The sequence below is a fragment of the Haemaphysalis longicornis genome, unplaced genomic scaffold, assembly GCF_048455015.1.
Source record: "Haemaphysalis longicornis isolate Haplotype H1 unplaced genomic scaffold, Haemaphysalis longicornis Haplotype H1 scaffold_3, whole genome shotgun sequence".
NCBI classification, from domain to species: domain Eukaryota; kingdom Metazoa; phylum Arthropoda; class Arachnida; order Ixodida; family Ixodidae; genus Haemaphysalis; species Haemaphysalis longicornis.
The window spans coordinates 38,948,913-38,962,645 of record NW_027526335.1 but is presented as its reverse complement, the minus strand read 5'-3'; the positions used below and the strand labels follow the sequence as shown (position 1 = coordinate 38,962,645).

At 46.0% G+C, this 13,733-nt stretch overlaps 1 protein-coding gene across 1 annotated transcript; it reads left to right on the top strand.

Annotated features, from left to right (window-relative positions):
* The first annotated feature begins 10,818 nt into the window (after window positions 1-10,818).
* Window positions 10,819-11,836, top strand: LOC144173221 (uncharacterized). Its single transcript, XM_077701719.1, has 2 exons — window positions 10,819-10,958; window positions 11,069-11,836. Exon 2 carries the CDS (start codon window positions 11,099-11,101, stop codon window positions 11,768-11,770), a length of 672 nt encoding a protein of 223 aa, XP_077557845.1. The 5' UTR covers window positions 10,819-10,958; window positions 11,069-11,098; the 3' UTR covers window positions 11,771-11,836.
* The last annotated feature ends 1,897 nt before the right edge of the window (window positions 11,837-13,733 follow it).

Sequence of the window (13,733 nt, the reverse complement as noted above, 5' to 3'; positions counted from 1 at the left end):
ACGGCCAGGTGCAACAACTCCGGTGGCGATATGATTATTACGCCTGTGGCGTTTAGGAAGGCACAATATATCTCTTCGCCCGTGAGGCTTACGTATTTGTCCTTTTTGTGGTGGTGACACGACATGGTTAGAGTCGCCACGTCCCGTGACCACGCACCCACCATTCCTTACCCATTTTCGACAAACTTAATGCATTATCATCCATCTCATCTTGTCAGACATCACCGATTTCAACGATCGGATGGTCATTGCATCGACGATACACCTGGTAAGCGAAAGGACATATAATTACACCCAGGGTCACCAGGTACCCGTTGTTTCTTTAAAGGGTTCAAGTGTACCCGGACCTCAGCTGGCCTAAGATGAGGAAATCGGCGCATGGAGCTCCACCATAAGCATCCTTGAAGACTTTGAGGGATATCCCTTTGTGCAAGGTCTGGAGCCGCTGGGCCACCACAAGAATAAAATCATTGACAGCAGCGGCCGAAACCGTGGCCGCCTACTTTATTTTGAGACTAGGATGCTCTGATGACAGCATTTAGTGAGACATGCGACGCAGCTATAAAGACCTCCTCGCATTGCAGGGCGTTTAGGTGAATTTAGGACCAAGTACCGGCGGCTTTTACCTCAGTAGTACCATCTGTGATAAATTTATGGTTACTTTGATGTTGGCATTTTTTTGTGTGGCTGAAGCTACCCTCTTTTTCTGGTATGACTTTCCGGCGTGGTCTCCTGTATTCATTTGAGCTATTGACAACAACACGCAGTTTTTTGGTACAATTGATAAAATCTCATATTCCTAGCAAAATGTTGCTGCACAAACATGAACAATCCGTGCCAAATAGTCGATCAGTGCACCCGCATGCTGATGCCCCATCGAAGTAGCCAAGCGATGGGCTTGCAGAACAGAATCTTAGACTCTCATAAATTTGTCGGCATTAATACAGCCTAAAGAAGGCGTCGAATACTTCTGCTCCGTTAAGGCACCACGGTAATTTTTTATTGCATAGAACTTGAATAAAAACACGGCATGGTAAGACACTTTACTGAACAACACTGCGTTGCAGGTATTTTTTTGTTGCCCGTTCTCGCGGGCATCGGTCGAGGTTCTTTCGAGGTTGATGAATTGATCCTTCGATCGAGAAGTTGAGGCGTTATTTGGGTAGCATAATCAAAGAAAACATTTTCTAGGAACCAAGCGGGGTCTTACAAAAACACACGAATCATCGCTTCTCCTACACCCGGCAGCGGGAAAATAGCTTCGTCCATGCCTTTCTTTCGTTTCTCTGTCCATACGTAGCTCGCAACTTTTAATTTGTGAATATGTAGTGCGGTTCCTTAATAATTCCCTCGGGGAGGGTAAACTAATAAGTCGCGCCCGAGCAAAGCTCCGGGAGGTTTAACTCAATTATGTAGATGGTGGAGGTATAGGGGTCATCGTTATTATATATATATATATATATATATATATAAGAGGGTTCAACGCTGGTCGACCACTCTCGACATGTCGTACGTCGACGCTCGAGTCAAGGCCCGGGGGTTAAAAAGAAGGTCCCCTTCACCCCGAGTAGTCGTCCGAGTGGCGCTGGCTACCACCCCCAAGCGCAGGAAACAAAAACACCTGAACATAAATACCCCAGAAAGTGGAGGCTAAGTACCCCCGCCGGTAGCGTAGTGGTTATCGCACCAGACCGGTATTCTGGAGGTCGTGGGTTCGGATCCCACCTGGCGGGCATTTTTTGTCCACTTTCTTTTTTTCCAAATTCTTTATCTTGAGCTACTACATCCTCCCCTTTGCTTTCCGAGGTCTTCTTGACTGCGAATTCTTATGTTCTGTCTTATATATATATATATATATATATATATATATATATATATATATATATATATATATATATATATATATATATATATATATATAGATATATATATATATATATATATATATATATATATATATATATATATATAAACATCGAATGGGAGGGGAGGTGAACCGCCAGCACTATTTTACCGTCTTCCCGTTGAGGGGCAAAGGTGCGGACAAGGTTAAACTGTAGGGCAGGGGTTCTCAAGCATATTGGTCCCAGGGAACCCTGCTAAGTTCCGTTATTTGCCAAGGAACCCCCCTTCCCGCCATTTTTCATTCCGTTCATGCTACTATAACGTGCAAGAAAATCAAAAGCAAGCATGGGTATCGTTTTTTTCCCCGTCGACTTTACGCGAATGCGTACGCTAGCTACACTTATCTCCAAGCAGGAGAAATGCGCACGGGGGTAATATAAGACCGGGATTCAAGTGCAATAGTTTAACCACGTGGCCCGTTTTCGAATTCTGGGTGGCTACAAGCTGGTGGCGAAATTTATTGCGCAGCTCGCGCGTTTCTGTAATGCGCCGAGATGCGCTTACTGACACTCGGTCGTGAGTAATGGAGGTTCCTTAGATCGATCGCACCTCAAGTTCACCATATAAGACTTTGCGACTGGGGAACCAGGGAAAATTTATCAGTGGCTCGCGGAACCCTGAGGAGGGGCCTGCGGAACCCCTAGGTTCCGCGGAACCCACTTTGAGAAACCATGCTGTAGGGGAATGTCGTCGAGCATGGCTGAATGTATCCATCACACCAAGTGTCAACATTATTCTATAATCTTTAGACCAGCACTTTAATTGAAAACTGTAGGGGAAGTTTAAATTCAAGGTCAACGTCGTGCTTGTTTGTGCGCGACGTCAAAGAAACCAAGCTTCATGCCATCCATGCGCGTCCTGTCTTCCCTAACTCTTAGAAATTATCCGGCTTAAACACGTTGTCGGCATAATTCATTTTCTCGGTCCCGGCCCGCGCTGTTCCTGTGCACGCTTGTAGCGTTAGTAAGTAGGGTAACACAGGAAGCCTCGTTTATTTGCCAAATGTTTGCAAATAAAAACGTCCGGCCCATTTTTTGCAGTTTGAGGGTCGGAAATGGTCAGAGTATTCATAACAGCTAACAATGCATGATGAGTTGCCCATACCAGAAACAAGGTGGCTGAGTGTGAGAGGGCCCTTTGATTTTTGAAACACTCTGAAAATGTTGTTGACACCTTGCTAATTCAGTCCGACTGTTCAAAGAGGAGAGAAAAAAGGCACAAAAAATTCGATGACTAGAACAACTGGTCCAAAATTGACTGTTTTACTAAGAAATGACAACCATTCCGTCGAAGCACTTCTTGTTATTGCCCTTCCGTCTGGTGAGGCAAGTAACTCCTACCACTGGACTTTTGCCCCAATCCCTGTTATTTTGTGCCAGCCGACATCGCCGTCTGTTCTGAAGCATATGTACCACACATTTTTATTCTTGCTACAAGCTTTATGAGAACTTCTAGGTAATTTTAGTGCCAAGCGTTAACAAAAGTGCAGAAGAAAGAATTTCCCTTGTATTTTTTTTTCAGAGACGCTTCCTAGCGTATGTTATAGGTTGAAAAGTAACGTATAGTATTTTCTGAACTTACTTTCCTCGCCCTGTGCACACCAAAAAGCCCAAAATTTACAAGACTTCAGTTACTATTCTAATAAAATTTATATGTTCCTTTTCCTCGGTCAATAAGCTACCGAATCGTGCCGTATTTTTGAAACGGCAGCTTAACCTTTTTTTCAGCGATTATTTGTTTTATGGCTAACGGTAAGCGAGTTAGATTGAGACGGCATGTTCCGTTTTCTGTTCTAAAGTCTATAAAATGTTCCACATGCCAGGAACTGAAGCGTAAAGCCGAATTAGGTGTAGGTAATATAAATATCGCAGCCAAATTAGTCCAGCCTTAGTTGGGTTTTGGCGAGGAGGGGGTGGGGAGGATAAGCGTGTCTCACAAGCAAAAAAAATTATACAAATACGCACACATGAGTGAGGACATTGGCAAATAATAGGCACTCGCTAACTGATATGATCAACGAGGGCTTTTCTGAATGCTTGTCTCTTGACATTTTACCTAAAAATCCCGGGTAGCCTCATTTTTCTGGTCTCCTCACTATTTCCTACTGCCGCCCCCGTTATCCGAATGATTGACGCAGAGACGCTTGCTTCTGAGTATTTCCGCATTTCGACGGCAAGGAAGGAAGCTGTTCGTACTAGTGTTTTTATTGATATTTTGCTCAACAAGGAAAAGAAATGAAGAAAAACTGCATTCAGAGCTTACGCAGTTCAACGGTTGATGTCTCCGCAATTTGAAAGGAAAATGTTGATGGAGGGACCACTAAGGGAACAGTGGCGTCTTGACATAATGGGGATGGGCCAAACCGGAGAAAAAAAAGACGCAGCGTAATGTACTATCATTCTTATCTTGCCCTCAGGGTGCCACGTATTGTTTTATCTGTTATCTTGTTAAGCGATCGAGGCTGTACGAATAAACAGCCAAAGCACTTATTTCAAAGTTGCACTCTAGCTCTGCCACTGCGCAATATACAGAGTCGCTGCAGTAACATTGCTGTCCCTGGTTCATTAGCAACTGTGGCAGCGGCGGTCCTGATCGCATGAGGCTAATGACTATGGCGCATTAATTATGCTCCTGTGTAGGTAACGGCTGACTTTTTTATGATCTTTTTTTCCTGATTGGGCCCGCACATACACTCGAGCCCTATTAGTTGTCGCTCGCCAAACGCGGCAAAAAATGGAAGTGGGGGATCGTGGCTTGTACTTTCCCAGCACGATGCTTGCGGAGACTAGATTATCTGATAAAGTACGTGCTTCACTTCACAGAGCAAATTAGGCTTGGTTTAGGCTCGACCAGGCATGCGTACGGGACACTCGCAGAAGAGTTTAGCCTTGATCTAATCAGTCGGCTCACATCGTTTCTAGAGAAAGTAATCAAGCCACATTTAGGCAGCTTATTCTGGGGTGAAACAGCGTCGAGCGGCTCAAATAAACAATCTAGAACAGATGGGTTCCGTGTACCGGCTAGGAAGCAAATTGAGATTCCCGGACTCAACCCAAATATTATTCTGCTTTTTGTTCCGTCGTTAACATAAACAAAACAATTGCGCTCACATACACAGTACGTTCTGTGTGGATTACGCTATCTGTTTCCGCCTATCTTAAGTGAGTTGCTGTTCGTCTTGCGACCAAGCCTCGATGCATCAAGCGGGGCCCTGTGCTGTAAGAGCGGATTCTATTTTGGCGCTGATAATTACGTTTGCCTTTTGGCTTGCGTATGCTGTTTCCCAGCAGAGATCAATATACAGAGTAGCAGCTCAAATATTTCCAATTACGTACGCAATCTATATGCATTGATGGATATTGTTAAGCTGAATGTTTAGCCTTCACTATCACATTTATTTGAGTGCTTCTTATAAGCTCCGTCGGTTTTATTATAAACAGTTGGTAAGGAGAGCTTCATCACCTTGTGTGGAATATTCCATCCCGTGCCAGCTTAGCGCGAGCAATTTTCCCAGTAAAAAACCAACTGGACCTTTCCCGAGCACTGGTTATTCCATTACAAAAGTGCCTTGGCGGCCAGAGCAACCCCTCATACAGAAAGAGGAAGAGGGATGCAATGACAGGACAAGAAAATGCCACGCCTCCGTACTCCCCTAAGAAATTTCACCAGGCAATGCTGATCATTTCACGTGGTTTCTGAAAGGACGCGATGAAGTCACATGATTTAATGTTGGTGCCAGCTAGTGGCGGAGGAAATAACTTCGAGTTGTTTTACAAAGGTGGGTGCGAACGGTAGTACCCGAGCGAGGAGACAGCCGCTTGGTTATTGTGAGTTATATTGTGTTTATGCTAAGCTTTCTCTTGCGAGTACACCCAATGCGAGCAAAGCAATGCCTCGTACTGGCACAAAAAGGTTTCATTGGTGAGGTTAAAGTTGATCCTTATAACAGTGGAGAGGCAGGTGATTGTAAGGAAAATAAGAACAAAAGCAACAATACGGTAAATATAACCACACCAAGAAAAGTTACTTGATTCGGATATTGATAGCCAAACGTGGCAACATAACCAAAAAAGAACAAGGAAGATACAACAAGCAAATGCAACGAATAAACAAAACGAAAAGGAAGGAACGAAATGACAAATGCCTATAATTTAACGCCATCACGCTTTCAACTGGAAAAAGCAAAAAAAAAAAAAAAACACGCTGTCTTGGTCGGTGTGTTCTTTCAATGCGCCAATGTTTGCGAAACAACTAATGTTTGCTAATGTTTGCAATTATGTTTGCGAAACAACAGAAGTGTTCGAAGAACGCATACGCACTAGTGAACAATTCTGAAAAACTTTGCGGCTTTTTCCCCTTTTGGCTCTTAGGGCTCTTGTGGTTCTTTATGGTTCCGTATAGCTCTGTCACTTTCACTTTATAGTCGGTTTAGCCACTCCTTCTGGTCGACGGACGGACACTGAACTTGGTGTCGTTCGCAGAATTCATGCCTTTGTGCAGACCTTTACGTCGCTTGCACTAAGAAAACCGGGGAAGCACAATCTTTAACGTGATGGCTTTGTATGTGACCGCTGGCGCTAGTAATTATAATGAGGGTCGAAGTCTGGCTCAAGGAAGATGAAGCAAACTTTCTAGCGCGAGTGTCGGGGCACTCCAACCGAGCCAACAAAACTCTGTACCCTTCATTGGAACGCGGGGATTTCAAAACAAATGAGGCTAAAAATTTGCTTTGCATTGCAGACCAAGAGAAATGTCTTCAGTGAGTAACGGGCCATGGAAATTTGAACGTCATCGCACAGCATTATATCCCACAGTCAACGCTACTGTTCAAATGGCACCATTCTTTAATTTTCACAATCCATTTTGGTCAGAGCTTCTTTCCAACTGTTGTCCGTCTCCGCGGCCTTTTTTTTTTCTGGTCATATTCCTCTTTTTAATTTCTTTGCCCCTTTTTGAAAATATTCGTGCATATACCAGCATCGCCTGATCCTCAGCCGGCACAAGAGACCGCATACTAAGGGAGACCCCTCATTGCTCCCCTCAGCCCGCTCTGGTTACATCGATCTTGACACGTAGCCATTCCGCGTGATCCTTGCACAAGGGCACTGCTAACGTGCATAATGGATCTTGTCCTGCGGCGATCCCAACGCTGTCCGATCGAGTTCAGACAAGTATACAATTTTCTAGCCCCTGAATACAAACAGAGTATGCCGCAAGGCTTTCAGAAGCCTCGCGTTGCGAAGGGCAACTTTGTGAATGCTTTGATTTTCTGTCACGTCTATATATACTTCTAAATACTAATTTCTGGGCATTCATTGGAAGAATAAAGGCATCTAGACCTCTTACTAGAATGCACCTCCCGGTAGCACATTTTCATGTGCATTGATGTGCAAAATTACAACATTATTTCCTTGCTTTGTTTCTTTACTTGAATCTTTCCCGGTTCCAAATTCGAGATTTTTTGGGGTATGTCAAGACCGTATGCGGAAGCGTAGTGAATGCGTTTGTTCTGTGAACACTGTTTTTTGTGACACTCATTAGCTCTAAATATGTGCCCGCTACAGCCACTAAAAGCTTCTACCCCTGGCTCACCATTCTTACGTAACCTCGAAAACTTTTTCTGTGATCTCACCATTTGTATGGTGAGGTCCAAGTCGGCAGCAACAACTTCGAAATATATTACCTTTTTGTTGTTTCTTGTTTGCAATAGCAGCTCACAACCATCATATAAAAAAAACGAACAACTAGGGACTTGTGCGGGTGTGACCCGGAAGTAAGGAAATGGTCTCGTTCGGTTGAAACACATTTGCCGCTTGATTAATGCATTCCCTTTTTGGACGTGTGCGGAAAGCACGCCAGCTCCGGAACAAGGCCGTTCCAATTGACCCTGCACGTACGCATCGCATTCGGTGTGTCGCAGCGGAGGGCGTGGAGGGTAGGAGAGAATCGTCCTTTCGGCCATTTCAGCTAATGGCGGCTGTTACTGCTCAATTGAGGCCTCGGTAACGCATCTCGACACTACGCGCAAAGAAAGCATAGTTGGGGCAACGAATACAAACAACTCAGGAAAAGAAAAAGCCAGGATGAAAGAGGGGCGCAGCATATAAGCGAAAAGAAAAAAGGCCAGTGTAGATAAAAGAGTACCACCGGGCTGCCACTCTCATCAAGCGCAAGCCTTCGTGGACAAACCTAAGCAGTGTCAAGATGGGAAAGAGCAGCCCAGCTCGCTCTTGCACAACAATTTGGGAAGTGTGACGCCTTTCGCTCGTCCCATCCAGAACAGAGACGTAGCGCAAAATGTACTTCCTTCGTTTAATTTGGCTTAACCTTCCCAGAGTAATGCACTCGCAAGCGGGCGAGATTGTTCCCTAGCAGCTGTTTTTACGCTTCTGTTGTTCCGCGTGAAAGGAAGTGTACTGTCAGGATGCAGAAAATGCTTGTAAGGCGGAATAAAGGATCTGCACCTCGTTTTCCGCTTACGAAGAGAGGAACTAACAGGGCCAGCAACAGAGACGTCTATCGATCAGCCCAAGCGGTGTTGTCCTCCCTGATTGAACACTCGGCGCCAGGCAATTCGCCTCGTGGTTTCCTTACCCTGGCCGTATATAGGGCACGACTGTTGCATAGGATACAGAATCGTGTGCCGCTTACGTGGAACCGCGTCTGGGATGCATGACGACGTTCTTCCGGCTCTTTGCCCGAACTTTTTCTTGAATCAGCTACTACGTTTTACAGTGAAGCTGTATATGTATTATCCCCCAGTTCTCGTGTCCGTGTAGATAAAAACTGCGCATGGGGAACCAATGGTCGACGACTTGCGTTCAGCGTACGAAAAATTCATCAAAAATAATAAAAAAAAAGGTTTAGTGCCTTCATTGACATTGCAGCTGGAAAAATAATGTCTTCTTGCATGGCGTTTGTGTTTAGAGGGAAATATGATTTATAAAAAAAATTGATGTCAGCTTGGATTTTGCAGGCTAAATATCTCACATTATGAGTTGCGAAGTGAAGCATGGTCATTTAGGGTTACATTTAGGTCATAGGGTCATTTCGGTTTTAGGTCATAGGATCATTTAGGTATGGTTACCGCCCCACTTTATAATCCTTCCCGCCACGCCGCCGCGTTCCCAACTCGTCTATACTTCTCGCCACGTGCGGCTGCTATCTCCATCCCCTCCACCCCCGCCATATTTATGCATGCATGGTTTGAGTTAGTGTATTACACACACAGGAAGATGCCTACGACGCGGGACGGAAACGAACAGCCCACTGTTTTTTTCTACAGTAAAATTGTAATATTCCCAAGCTTTATTTTGCTAATTAGTTATGAAGTTTGCTCAATTGCGAATTACAAACAAACGTGTTTAGTTTCGTGCACTTCTTGCACTGTGCCCAGCTTCTCCGGTAATCCTTCTTCACAGAGCGGAAGGGCACTGATTTTCTGTTGTTGTTTTTGTCAATCGTCTTGCACTGAGGGAATACCAATTTTTCATTACATTTTCGTGGTTTTTACGCCTTCTCAATGTTGCTTTGTGGATATCTTTCCACCTTTGCTCTACGGCATTTTCTACTGCCATACACACTTCTCTGCACTGCTGCTTTCAGAAAGACAAAAAAATACCAGGTGGTAGATGTAGTCTCTCGGTTACCAACAGGAGGAATTAGGCAAGGCGCTCCGTACACATTATGCTACTCGTCACACAAAAGTAAAGTGTCAGAAAATTTGAAGTACCTTTGTTTAGGCGAAACAGAAAAAAACTAGAGCGACTTACTGCCAATAGCAAATGTCATTTGTAGAACAGCAATTTTGATCACACAAGGATTGATTCAACTGAAATTTGCTTGTCTTAGTGTATTGTCATGTGTTCGTACATTTTACGAAAGGCTTATCTTATAAGGCCATTCAGCTGAAGTCAGTTCATGAACTCAGGTGGCGGTTTGTTGTGTTAGGTAAAGCTGGACAGGGTCTTAAATGAACCAGGGCGACTGCCTTCGTATTCGCAATGGAAAGGAGAGAGTGCGGCACAGCAAATTAAGAGCAACCCACTCCGGGCCCGGTTTCCCGACTCGACTACTGATATTGTAGTCAGCAACGCTACGCGCTTTAGGCCAGCTTCCGCCAACTGAATGTAATAATGGCGGAAAATCAGGGCTGGCTGGCGACTAGGGTGGTGTGGTTAGGAAACTTATTGGTTACGCTTCCGACCCTAAAAGTGCAAAGGGAAACTTGTGGTAGCCAACGTAAGGAGGGCGTTCGATGTGCTGCGCCGCTCTTGAATAATCAAGTTTTGAAGAAGACCGAAAATCCTGGGTCGGTCATGTGCAGCAGTTTGTTCTCTTGCAAGCGCGACGCTCTCTGCCGCTTTGTACCACCCGTTAACACATCGCTTGCACATGACGTCACCAGCCCCTTTCTAGTGTACTGCTCTTAGCTTTCACAGCGCTGTTTGAGATAGAGCGGCGGAGAAGTTAACAGCCATCCATCTCGCACATGTGCACGAACATGGCAGCTACAGTGACGCCAGGGCAAGCTTTAGACTGTTTGCCCTGACATCACTGAATACCAGCTCTGTTGGTGCACGCTTGTTTTAGTCGATAACGCAAATAGTTTCAGTTTGTGTGCTCCTAAAGTAATATATCGGATATATAGCCATTATTACAAATCTGCGTTTCCGTGTTTGCAGAATAAGGAGATGCCATAGCTGCATTTTCTTTTCTTTCTTTGCCTTTCTTAAAGAGCTGATAAAAACGCCTTCACGCGTATGCCTTCGTCATCACAAGTTTCCTCACATAAACTAGTTAGTGAAACTGCATAACAATGACGCGAATCAGGTCTCTCAGATAAAGGTACACCGAAAGAAGTGAGAGAGAGGGGAAGCAGACAAACTTTTTAGTTTACAAGGCACTGACAGAACGATGTGCCGTCACGCTTGCCGGCGGCGCTGCCTGAGCGGACAACCAATAGGAGCCCACGACACATCCAGCCTACAGCTATAAGACGGCTGGCGCTACCCCCCAAAACGCATTCCTGGAAGGATTTCAGCAGCGTGCAGGTACGATTTGCTTTTGCTTGCGGAGAGTGTCGATGTTTTCTCTTTGACTTTGGTACTTGATTGATTGTGCGGCTGCCTAACGTTGTTCCGAATTTCTTTCGTTTTCCCAGGACCAGCCTTGCTACTTCAACTACCTCAACATGGCGCACATTTCGCTGTTGCTCCTGATTGGCCTGGCGTTGTCGGTGCACCAGCTACCTCTAGGCCACGCGCTCCGAGTTCCCGGCCAAGCCCGCCCTATGCACCCCGTTCGAACAGACCCTCCTGGCGGAACCGCTTTCACCACGGTTACAACCACCGTGACGTCCGGTCAGGACCATGGCGGAACCAACACAGCTTCCTCAGGAGGCCAGGTTTTACCGAGCGCTGTCCTCACCCCAGACCCACGTCTGCGTAAGGAGGCCCCGCTTACGCCATCAACTCCAGGAACTACCAACACCTGGACTGCTGTCACTTTCGACACGACTGATACATCTACCGGTGGGTCAACCTACACCGACGCTCCTTCATCCGTCCCGGAAGTGATATCGGTGAAGTCCGGCTACGCGCTCCCTACACAACCTCTGACCACCATCCCTTCAGCGCACACTTCCACCCAACCCGACGCGCTGTTCGAGCTCACTCCCCGGGCGCAGAACGCCGCTTCGGCGGACGACCTGTGCAGGCTTCTGGCGGCACGCTGCGAGCGACGATTCCGCAGACGACTATGCCGCCTGTTCGAAGAGTGCCTGGAGAACGGCACTCGGCGCAGCGAATGTCTCCAGGCGTTGACGTCTGTCATTTCAAGCGACGGTCGCTGCAGTCGTTCCTAAGGTGACTCGCGGTTTCCCGGTCTGTTCGCGGTTTTTTCCTGTACATACATTTTAGATATCGCTTCTTGCGAACATGCGGACCAGTGTACTGCATCGCCTAGAATAAACACGGTCCGTTTATCCTAACGTTTGTTCCTGTCAATTTTTCTTTTTTCTTAAGCTCGCTACCGGGCATCCTAACTCGTCCTTCCCCTCAACGTATTCACCGCTCATGGTCCTTTTCTTGTTTACACTAGGTGTCAACCCCCGTGCTAAAACAGCCGCGCTCTTCCTGTACTCGCCGCGGTGGCTCAGTGGCTAAGGCGTTGCGCTGAGCACGAGGTCGCGGGTTCGATTCCCAGCCGCGGCGGCCGCTTTTCTGATGGAGGCGAAAAGCAAAAACGCCCGTGTGTACGAGATTTCGGCGCACGTTAAAGATCCCCAGGTGGTCAAAATTAATCCGGAGGCCTCCACTACGGCGCGCCTCATCGCCTTCGTTGCGTGGGCGCGTTAAACCCTACATCAATCAAATCAGCGCTCTTCCTGTGATCTTGACGAACTAGCCCAACGGTGTGATTACACTACACTTTCTCTCCCTCTTTATAACGCGCTACCGTTGTTAGGCTCATTTTCCGATTTTCCCCGAACCTGCTAGCAGTACGCTGTCTGCCGAATTCATCAAGCGTCCACGGAAGAACGTCACCGCAATCTAGCAGGAAACTGCAACAGAGGCAGCCAGATACGAGGGCTCGTCGGAATCTGGAATGCCGAGCAGCGGCAATTTGATCTTGGAAAGGAGGACAACGATACCACGGCAGAGGCAAAAAATAAAATATGCGATCTGAGCAGGCACCGCGCCTGCGCAATGCAGTTGTTGATGAGCAGACACGGTCGCCACCTGTTCAGGCAACTTGCACTACCACCAAAATGACTGTCCGACAACCTAATATGAAACCGGCTAAGGTGCTGCGATATCATGGATGACGTATACGGAGACACTCGTGCATGAGAGCCCCATGATGACGTTGCGAATATTGTCACCGAGCCTAGAAAGGCGGTATAAATTTAACGCCAGGCTCTCGAAAACCAAGAAAAGCCGACATCGTAACTAGGAACGAACTAAAATGTGTACCAATACGAAAGAGGACCCACAAAATAGGGCGTCTAACTACGCGAAATTTAAAATAACCTCAAATATTTCGCGGTCGTGTCGTCGCCGCAAGCTCTATCCGTCAAACGAGGAATGGCTCCGTTGGGCAAATTTAAACAAACCCATAAAAATCGGCCAGCACAATATCCCTAAAATAATTCATGGAAATTTATTCGGAATGGCCCTGAAGAAAAGCGGCGGAGCGGATCTCACAATCACCAAAGGCAAAGAAAATCTTCCAACCATTTTGCCCAAATAGAAAAACACTGGCAGAATGGAACTGTAGGGCTGACAGAAAAAAAAATAAAATTTGTGCAGGCACTGACATTGGGCCAGGTTACGTACAGCCGGAATTACCAGAAACTACTTAGCCGCACTTACGAAGGCCAAATAAACATCATGATTACGGTAGCATATAGGGCAGCGTTTATCCTTCCTAGTTTATAAATCACTGATGCAGCGAAATTCCATAAAGCCCTCTCCCTACTGAAAAACAGATTCAAACCTACGTGAGGACAGGCGACAATCCAGGACCAAATTCCTTTGAGTAAAGTTCCAAAACCATGAAAACAACAGTACAGGTCGACGCCCGGACGTTAGAATCTACAAGGCAGCAACTGCCGCACTGTAGTACTGCGGCAATCTGTGTAATTGAATTACCTTCATACACACATGAATTGAATTCCCTTTGCGATCCCCTTAGCGGAACGATCGAAGAGATGCTTAAACATCACTACACACGTTCAAAAGGCTATCAGTCTCTTGGATGCAGGCTGACTAATTAAATCCATGAGGATTTTCATATACACTTTGATAAAAGTTCACAATACATTA

What these genes read in the sequence shown, in the direction of transcription:
- LOC144173221 (XM_077701719.1), top strand. Translation starts at nt 11,099, where the DNA reads ATGGCGCACATTTCGCTGTTGCTCCTGATTGGCCTGGCGTTGTCGGTG.